Source organism: Silene latifolia, chromosome X, assembly GCF_048544455.1.
Source record: "Silene latifolia isolate original U9 population chromosome X, ASM4854445v1, whole genome shotgun sequence".
NCBI classification, from domain to species: Eukaryota; Viridiplantae; Streptophyta; class Magnoliopsida; order Caryophyllales; family Caryophyllaceae; genus Silene; species Silene latifolia.
The window spans coordinates 110512519-110523301 of NC_133537.1; the positions used below are offsets into that span (position 1 = coordinate 110512519).

General features: G+C 40.0%; 2 protein-coding genes across 2 annotated transcripts; both read left to right on the top strand.

The window, feature by feature from the left end:
- The first annotated feature begins 422 nt into the window (after positions 1-422).
- On the top strand, positions 423-1121 carry LOC141618078 (uncharacterized). The gene has a single exon (XM_074435197.1). It carries the CDS (start codon positions 423-425, stop codon positions 1119-1121), a length of 699 nt encoding a protein of 232 aa, XP_074291298.1.
- On the top strand, positions 1118-2472 carry LOC141618079 (uncharacterized). Its single transcript, XM_074435198.1, has 2 exons — positions 1118-1484; positions 1583-2472. The coding sequence occupies exons 1-2, from the start codon at positions 1118-1120 to the stop codon at positions 2470-2472; spliced, it is 1257 nt and encodes a 418-aa protein (XP_074291299.1).
- Positions 2473-10783: the final 8311 nt, after the last annotated feature.

Consider the following 10783-nt stretch of genomic DNA (forward strand, 5'->3'; position numbering starts at 1 on the left):
TTGGCAGGCCAAACGTGGAGGAAGGACAGAAAACTAAAAGTATTAATGAAATTGAGGGGATTGCTCCTTTCTCCACGGAGGAAATCCTGGTGGAGGACGTTGAGGACTCTGCATCTGAGAAGGACTCTGAATCTGAAAAAGATAATTTAATAGATGATGAAGGAGAATGGTTTCAGAGACATGGCAAAAAGATTATACAAATGATAGATGAGGAACCAGAGGAATTACTTCAATTGACAGAGGAAGATGTACAAGAGGAGATTACCTAATGGAAGCAGGCAGTGTATGGTTTTGTTGTGGGGGGCAATCCTCCATGGCAGATCCTTGAGGGTTTCCTGAAAAGGATATGAGGTAAGTATTCAATTGACAAAATATCGTTCCTACCTAATAGAGTTTTTTTGGCACGATTCCAAACAGCTAAAATGCAGCAGGCAGTCTTAGGAAGTGGATACTTCTTGTTTGACAATAAACCATTAATCATAAGGCCCTGGCAGCCTGACATTGATTTAGAAAAAGAGGAAATCAAATGTGTCCCAGCATGGATTAGGCTTAAAGGCTTACCTTTGAAATTCTGGGGTCAAAGTCTTCCCAAAATTGCTAATCTGGTTGGCAAATATGTGAAAAGTGATGCTGCCACAGAGAGTAAAACCAGGTTAGGGTTTGCTAGACTCATGGTAGAATTGAAAGTTGATCAAATATTTCCATCAAATATTACCTTTATGGATGAAAAGCAGAATAAAATCAAGATAACTGTGGAATACGAGTGGAAACCTAGTACCTGTAACAAATGCAAACAATTAGGGCATGAGCAAAACAATTGCAGGAAGGGTTTACACAAAAAGGTTAAGAAAATACAGAAGGTTTGGAGGCCAGTTCAAGTGAAGGAAATTCAGGCACCAATTGCATCTGACAACCCAGCACAAGATACCAGTACTCCATTGAATAAACCTATTCAGATCAGTAATGGGTCCATATCCCCTATCAGACTCCCTAGACAGGGTATTGATGTCATCTTATCCATACAAGGTTCTCCTACTTATAAAGAGGTCTTGAGTGGACAGAGCTCTCCTAAGGAAGGTAGTGTGCATAATGGTAATGAACCTCCTAATTTACCTCCATGATTAAGCTTGGTTTCTGGAATGTTAGGGGGTTGAATAGGGAGGAGAAGCAGAAGTTTGTGAATAGTTTCCTTCATAAGAATAAAGTAGCAGTTTTTGGTCTTTTGGAAACAAAAATAAAAGCTAGCAATAAGAATAAAACTATGTATAGGGTTTTTCAGGATTGGAGTCTTACTTCTAATAATAATAAACATCCAGAGGGTAGAATTATTGTTCTTTGGAAGCCTCACTGGGTTGACATACATATCCTTGAGTATGATGCTCAATATATTCATATGTGTGTCTTGGATAAGATAGGTAATAAACAGTTTCACTATACTATTGTCTATGCCTACAATGGGATCAGTGAAAGAGAGTCTCTGTGGAGTAATTTGAGTCGTATAGCTAGGTCTATGAGTGGACCTTGGGCAGTTGGGGGTGATTTCAACTGTGTTTTAAATGCTAACGAAATATTGGGGGTTTAGTGAGTAGTGCAGAGTCTGATCCTTTTCAGGATTGCTTGGACACCTGCCATTTAATTGACAGTCAAGCTCAAGGGGCTTTCTATACCTGGAATAATAAGCAAGAACCTGAGTCTAGAATTTATAGCAGACTAGATAGATTCTTGATCAATTGTGAATGGACTGATACATTCCCTCATTTGTGTGCCAATTTCTTACCTAAGGGTACTTATGATCACATACCTTTTATAGTTGATGGGGGACACCAAGATGGGCAGAGCAATCGTCCTTTCAAATACTTTAATATGTGGAGCATTTCCCCTTTGTTCCAGAGTATTGTTGCTCAGGTATGGGGGCAAAGAATTAAGGGAACCAGAATGTTCAAACTTGTTACTCGTTTGAAGAGACTCAAGCCAAAGTTCAAAGAGTTAAACAGGTCTCATTTCTCAGATATAGAGAATGCAGCTGAGCAAGCTATGACTAGCCTTACTCATATACAAAATCAGTTACAAGCATGCCCAGGAGATCTGACTTTGTTGCAGCTTGAGTATGAGACAAACAAGAAAGTTAGCCAAACTCAGAAAGCTAACATGGAGTATCTTAGGCAGAAGGCCAAGGCACATTGGATCACTGAGGGGGGCTTAAATAGTTCTTATTTTTATGGGGTAATTAAAGCTAGGAGACAACAGAATGCTATTCATGAGATCAAGGACTCCAAGGTAGTCCTACACATATCCAAGTTAGGTATTCAACAGGCCTTCCTTGAGTATTATCAATCCCTCCTGGGATCTCAGAGTGATGTTACTCCTGTGAATGTGCATATAGTGAGGAGGGGGAAAGTTTGTGATGTTTCTCAAGGACATAGACTTCTTGATCCAGTCACCAAAGAGGAAATTAAAAATATTTTCCATTAGATTCCCAATGATAAGGCACCAGGACCAGATGGTTATTCAAGTAAGTTTTATAAGGATGCATGGGACATAGGTGGTTCAGATGTTACTGAAGCAGTCCGGGATTTTTATAGAACTGGCCAACTCCTTAAGCAAGTTAATACCACAATGGTGACCCTGATCCCAAAGGTAGATAGGCCCTCCACAGTTCCTCAATTTAGGCCTATTGCCTGTTGTAATGTAATTTATAAATGCATTTCTAAAGTTCTCTGTAACAGATTGGCTCTAATTTTACCTGAGGTGGTTTCACAAAATCGAGGGGGCTTCATACAGGGGAGGAGTATTATGAAAAATATCCTGATTTGCCAGGACATTATCAGGCTGTACTCTATGGGAAATGTATCCCCAAGATGCTTGTTCAAGCTAGACCTTCAGAAGGCTTATGACACAGTGGAGTGGAGTTTCCTTAATCAAATGCTCATTGCTCTTAAATTTCCAAGGACTTTTATTGGATGGGTGATGCAATGTGTCACAACAGCTACATATACTTTGAGTTTGAATAGAGATAGCTTTGGTTTTTTTGAAGGGAAGAGAGGGCTTAGACAGGGTGACCCCCTCTCTCCCCTGCTTTTCACGGTTTGCATGGAGTACCTAACCAGGCCACTAGCCTTTACCACAGAGACAATGATTTTTCATTATCATCCACTGTGTAAGCCTTTGAGACTCACTCATTTGATGTTTGCAGATGATCTCCTCCTCTTTTGCAAAGGAGATGTGCAATCCATCATGGTAATCCTCAGGACATATTCTACTTTTTCTATTGCTTCAGGTCTGAAGATGAGTAAGGGTAAGTCTAATGTGTATTTTAATGGGGTCAAAGAAGAAATCAAGCATGATATTCTTCAGGTTTCTGGGTGTGTAGAAGGGACTCTCCCTTTTAGATACTTGGGAGTCCCCATCAAAACTACTAGATTGACTGCTCAAGACTGTGCACCTATTATTGAGAAACTCATGAATAAAATCAGGAGACTTGGCACCAGGAAGCTATCTTACGCTGGTAGACTAGTCCTAATAAAGTCTGTGTTGAAAACTTATCACAATTACTGGGCTCAAATGTTCATTTTGCCAAGTGGGGTCATAGCACGAATAGAAGCCATATGCAGAAATTTCCTCTCGGATGGGTCCACTGATTACATGAGGACTCCTTTTGTGGGGTGGTCCAAAGTCTGTAAGCCTAAGTCTGAAGGGGGTCTGGGTCTTAAAGATGATCTAGTCTGGAATAAGGCTGCTCTGGGTAAACTCTTGTGGTGGCTCTATGCAAAAGCTGACCACCTTTGGGTTAAGTGGGTTAGTCACACTTATCTTAAAGCTCAAGACTGGAAAATTTATGTCCCGACCCAAGACACCAGCTGGTACTGGAGAAAAGTTTGCAAAATGAGGGATCTTCTTATTGCCCCTATTTACAAAAGAAATGGGACAACATCCCTGGTAAAGCTTATACTATTGCCAAGGGGTATGAGTTTTTACGACATAAAAATGACCCAGTCTCTTGGGCATCCCTGGTCTGGAATCAAATGACTATTCCCAAACACAGTTTCCTTGCATGGATTTATTTCCATAAAGGTTTGAACACAAATGAAAACCTGAAAAGCTTTGGGGTGGACATTGACACTACCTGCCTTATCTGTGGAGATGGGAACGAATCCTTGGAGAATCTTTTCTTCTCCTGTGAATATAGTCAAAGAATCATTAGAAGAGTTGAACATTGGATGGGTCTTAGCTTACCACGGGACGATGTGACTGAATGGAGGATTAACATCCCTGGATCTCAGGACAAGAAGGATACTATCAATGAAATCATCAATGCTACAATGTATTCCATCTGGCACCAGAGAAATCGAAGTAAACATGAGGCTAACATCACCAGACCTGAAACAGTGGCTAATGGAATCATCAAAGATTTGAAGATTTGGCTAGCTAAAGTTGTGACAAGGAGGAAGAAAGTGCAGGATCAATGGATTTATTCGTTGTGCGGAGCTTGAGAGGTCGCCGTTGTCCTCTCTCTCCTGTTTTTGTTGTTAGAACGAAATAGGGTAAAATGTGTGTATGTCGGTGGGTGTGCTGGGCTTTTGTGCCTTGGTCCTTGCTGGTTCCTTTTTTTCTTTGTGTTGTTTTTGTGTGTTTAGTCTGGCTCCAAAATGGGTCGTCTTAACACGGTGTATGGTCACGACCTTCTTATTGATTTAATGAAAGCCTACATTTTATAAAAAAAAAAAAATATGTAAATATTACTAACAAACTTAGTGAATAGTTATTTTAATTACTAACAATTAGTAAGTGTTTTTATTATTTTTAGAGAGATGAAATTTTCTTATAATTTCTATCACATGCAAATGTTCAAGTGTGTAAAAATGAACATAATCATAGAGTGTATAAGAGGGGGTGACCGATTTTGGTGAGAGGGAGTGGAGTGTTATTTTTGTCTTATTTTAATATGCCCAATGGAGCATAGTTTTGAAAAGAACAAAAGTATTATGGGAAGTGAAAATGTGTAAGTGGAATGATTGTGTCTAAAGCAACACACAATCCCATTTACACGATTTCCATGACCCATTTACGGGTCCATTTTGGTTCATATATTTTTCGCACAAATACGTGTAATTTTATTCAAACATCGATTCATGTTTAAATGCTTCCCGATTAATTTTGTCAAAAACACTCCGTAAATATACGTGTACCGCTACACATATTATATACGTACTAATATTAATCACATTAATCAATTAGTACAATTTTAGTGAATTAACAATTAATTAACTAAAACCCGTCTCATAAAATTTATTATTCAATTATCGCATAATTAAATAATAACTGTTGCGCCTCAAGTTCGTAACTCGAAATCTCTCTAAAAAGGATCGACTAACCTTTTAGTTAATAAATCAAGGGACTAAATAAATTGTATCTCATACAATTAATTAGTTGTCAATTGGGGTTTGTACCTTTAGGTGTGACCGAAAGGGGTCAGTTGATCACCGCCGTCACACGACAATAACGTCAAACTCTAGTCAGCCAACCGTTATCGATTTACGTTTATAAACTAACGAGGATTATGAAATAAATATCCTGATGAAATTCCTTTAATTAGATTTATTAAGTAAACGCACTATTGTGGAGGACACTAACTCCAACATGTACGTGGATGATATGATTGTCAAATCCAAAGATAGGAAGGGGCACATCGACAACCTTCGCAAATTCTTCCTTAGACTGCGAAAGTATAACATGAGGCTCTACCCTCTGAAATGTGCATTTGGAGTAACGTCAGGCAAGCTTCTGGGATATGTCGTCAACCAGAAGGGAATAGAAATCGATCCATCCAAGATCAAAGCTTTAATCGAAATGCTACAACCCCAAACAGAGAAGGAGGCTAGAGGATTTCTGGGCAAGGTACAGTATATAAGCCAATTCATATCGAAACTCACTATGATCAGCGAACCTATTTTCAAAAAGCTCAAGAAAACAAATCATACCATATGGGATGACGACTGCCAAAAGGCATTTGACAGAATTAAGGAGATATTGGCTAAATCACCAGTGCTAATGCCTCCTCAACGAGATCAACCTCTTGGGATTATATCTCACAGTCACCGAAATAACCATGGGGGCTATGCTCGCACAGACTGTTGGAAAAGAAGAAAGAGCTATCTACTACCTTAGTAAGAAGTTCCTAGAATACAAGTGTAAGTACACGCCTCTCGAAAAGACATGCCTCGCTCTTGTGTGGGCGACAATGAAGCTATGCTACTACATGCTTAGCTATTTGGTCAAGGTGTATTCTAAAATGGATCCCGTCAAATACCTCTTTGAGAAACCCGTTCTCAACGGACGTTTGGCAAGGTGGACCTTAATGCTCTCAGAGTTCGATCTTAAGTACGTACCTCCGAAAGTCATAAAAGGGCGCGCCGCTGCTGAGTTTTTCGCAGATAATCCTATCAACGATACCCAAGCAATAGACATGTGGTCATTTCCAGACGAGGATATCCTACAGACTATTGTAGACTCTTGGGATCTTTATTTTGATGGGGCATCGAATTTAAGAGGATTCGGAATAGGAGTGTTGATCATTTCTCCTGAAGGCGAGCATACACCACTTTATGTCAAACTCGACTTCGAGGTGACAAATAATGCAGCTGAATATGAAGCTTGTCTCATCGGTCTACAAGCAGTAGTAAGTTTAGGCATTATGAATCTTCGAGTTCACGGAGACTCCTCCTTGATAATTAACCAAGTTACAGGTTCTTGGAAAATTCGAAGTGAAAATCTAGCACCCTATCAGGCTAGGATAGATCAAGTCGCCCAATTCTTCGATCAGGTCACTTATCTACACCTACCTCGTGAAGAGAATCAATTTGCAGACGCTCTTGCGAAACTTGCAGCCTTGATCAATATGCCAGACAACATGGTCAAAATGCCTTTATGCATAGAACGACAGTCAAAACCAGCCTATGTATACCACCTTACAGATGAAAAAGAAAGCCCAGAAGAACCTGGTTCCAAGCCATTCTAAACATCAAACTCAATGGTACATACCCACCAGATATGGATAAGAGGGGACAAAGCGCCATACGCCTACTAGCCTCTCAATACCTCCTCATGCAAGGAGAATTAAACAAAAGAACACCACTTGGTGTTGTCTTGTGTTGCCTTGATCAATCACAGGCATAGAAGGTGATGGAAGAAGTTCACGATGGAGAGTGTGGTCCTCACATGAGTGGACCCATGATGGCAAAGAAAATCACGCGTCTGGGATATTACTTGACGACAATGGAGTTAGATTGTATTAAATATGTCAGACACTGCCATAATTGCCTGATCTTCAGGAACGTGCAACATGTTCCTCCCTCAATGCTTTACACTATGACATCTCCTTGGCTATTTTCTGCTTGGGAAATCGACATCATTGGGAAGATCACGCCAGCTGGAACAAGAGGTCACTGTTTCATTTTGGTAGCTATCGACTATTTTACTAAATTGTTCGAAGCAGCATCTTACACTAGTCTCACCGCCAAAAAAGTGGCAAAGTTCATAGAAACCAATATCATCTGTCTATATGGTTGCCCACATGAAATCATCAGTGACAATAGATCACATTTCCAGGCTGAGACCGAGCAATTGCTAGCCAAATACAAAATCAAACACCATCACTCCTCGCCTTATAGACCTCAAACTAACGGCGTGGTGGAGGCAGCTAAGAAAATGTCGTCATGATCCTCAAGAAAATGTTCGGCAATTATCGTGGTTGGCCTAGCAAAATACCTTTTGCGCTATGGGGTTATCGCACATCAGTTAGGACGCCCACAGGGGCCACTCCTTTCTTTTTAACCTATGGCATAGAAGTTGTGCAACCAGTTGAATTAGAAATCCCGTCCCTACGCATCTTGCTTGAAAGTCAAATCCCAGAAGCTGAATGGACTAGAAATCGGTACGAAGAACTCATCCTCTTGGATGAACGAAGGTTGCGCGCATTACATAGTGTGCAAACATATCGGGCACGTATCAAACGAGCCTTTAATAAACGGGTTAAGCCCAGGAACATCAAAGAAGGAGGTTTAGTGCTCAAATCAGTCAGAACTCTCCTACCTGTCGATCTACGAGGAAAGTTTAAGCCTAACTGGGCTGGACCTTTCTTAGTCAACTCCATACTCTCGGGGGGTGCGGTTAGGATTACAGACCTAGATGGAAATGAATATTCTAGCCCCACCAACCTCGACCAATATAAATGATACTACCCTTAGCATAGGACAGAAAACGCGCCTCGTGTAACCCACGTGCCGCTCATGCGACATGAAATAAAACCGGCCCTTGGCTAGCTAAAGCTTATGTCACTATGCTCTTGCGTTTTGACATTTCGACATCATCATATCATCAAATAAATTGAATTGTACTCCCTTTAGGAGTAAGTAAAAAGCATATGCTTGTTTTTCTAAAGTTCATTACAAGCTCTTTCTTTGAACACTTATACTTTTACATTTACTCTCACTACGCACAGGGTTTGATTTCATTTTTTCTAATGAATACGTAGGCAATCCTTCACAGGATACAACCCATTATTTTTTTTAAATGTAAATAGAAGGGCATTTGCATTTGAAATTCGACAAGAATAATAAAAGAAAATCATAATAGTTTCTTAACTAGTTAATCTTTAATTCATTGTTCCATAAATAATAATAATACGCCAAATACATATGAAATAAAATGCTGAAATAAATGCTAGGATAGGATTTTAAAAACCCCGCCGTTTATTACAAATTAATAATAAATAATATTATAATAAATGACTAAGGCTATTCTTCCATTTTCCCTTTGCCTTTGTCACCCTTATCATACCTCTTATCTCGACCACGAGCCGGGCGCTCTTGTGCTATCTCCGACCTAATCACCAAAGGTGTCTCTCGCGGTCTAGCCTTACCATTTCAATCCATCACCATCTCTACAACAGGAGCAGCTCTCAGTTTCTTCAACGGACGAGCAACTAAGAATCCGGCTTCTTCTTCCTCTTCTGTAAAATACTTTTGATTCTCCTTTGCTACTTCACGGATCTTGTAATCCACAGGCTCATGTTTCCTCAACTTCTCACGTTCTTCGGGAGTACCAGCTTTTCCCCATTGCATGTGTGAGCTAGATACCCATAAAGAGCCAATAAGAACTGGTATGAACCACATGTTCCTCTGAGCCCACCTAATTGCCCACTCTCGACAAGACTCCGAAGTATGTGCCAATGCAGTTTGAGGGACGGTGTCCAACTTTGGAATTTTCTGCTGCAGGCCCACTTGCCTCATCAATCTCTCCGAGAAAATGCAAATCATAAATTCCAAGCCAGGGATGCAAACTGACCGTGTCGATTCCAAAGATGAAACTCCAGTGACTGACTTGAGATGCCACCACAACACAATCCATGGAATCAAGGGATCACCTTGACTCTTCAGCTTATTTTCCCACTAGTTCCATACCCGAGTGAAGTCCACCATATAGAGCCTAGTTCTCATTGCAAGTGATCGAGCATGGTATCCTGGCACGTTAACTAGGGGCTCGATCAACCGCAGCCGTTCCATCAGCCATACCTTCAAATGAAGACGGGAACTAATGCCCATGTTTCAACACGAAAAAAAAAAAAAATAAATGAAAAAAGAAAAGTAGGTTCTTACCTGCAGAATGACGGGACTTCCCAAATAAGGAAGCTCGCGGTTGGCCTTTCTGTTATCCAATCCAAGAATGGTCTCCCCTAAACAAAGGCATGCTGAGCTCTTGTGCAGCTCCATTGGTTCCACTAGGCTCAAAAAACGGGGATCACCTCTCATGTCATCATCAGCATACCCTCGATGGACGTAGCAATGAAGTAGATAAAACCCGAAGGCCCTGCATCTCGCAACATAAGAAATAGAAGGGTCCTCCCTATTTATAAATCGATCGATAAAGTCAAACATGCGGACACCTTCTGAGGTCACAAGACGGTCTACCTCAGCCTTGGTCAATCCAAGCAAGTCCCTAAATTTATTCTTATATCCTTCAGAGCTAAGGGGTACAACCGGTGCATTTTCTGGGTCCCATCCTCCAATAGCAGCTATTTCTTCAGGGAAAGGACGAATATCGCCTCCAGGAAAGGCAAACACGTGAAAATTAGGGTCCCAATATTCAAGACAAGCATCCACGAAAGGCTTCACAACTTTCACTAATTTGAGAATCAAGATCGATCCAAGATTAAAAGCACCCATGTCATGTTTCTCAAGATTTGTAAATTCATTCGTCCACTCCTTGAGACGGTTCTAAAAGGCATCCATAAATTTGAATTTTTTTTGAGAAGATATAAGAGCTTTTATGTGATAGACGGAACAAAGAAGAGGGTAAAGAAACTACTCCCCATGTTGATTTTCCCTAATTACCCATTAACCCTAGCTAAAGAAACTACTCACTCATGATCAAGTTTAACATGTTAATAAGGTTGTCAATCATACTAACAAAGCAAAACATGATGAATAAATGATGTGATTAACAATAATTAAACAAGGGTAAAAGAGAATTATACCTATGAAGATGATTCCAAATAATAAAGCAAAGAATAAAAGAAGAGAACTTAATTGATTGATGAAGAGTTGTCAATTCTCCATTAATAACCCAATAATCTTCAATTACCCAATAATAATAAACTTGAACAATGATTAAGGAAAGATTAATACGTAATTTTCTTGAATAATTGGGATTAATCTATTCTAATCTAATCTAAGAGAACTTCCTACTAAGAGGGCTTTTTTTTTATTGATTATTACAAATGGAGTAT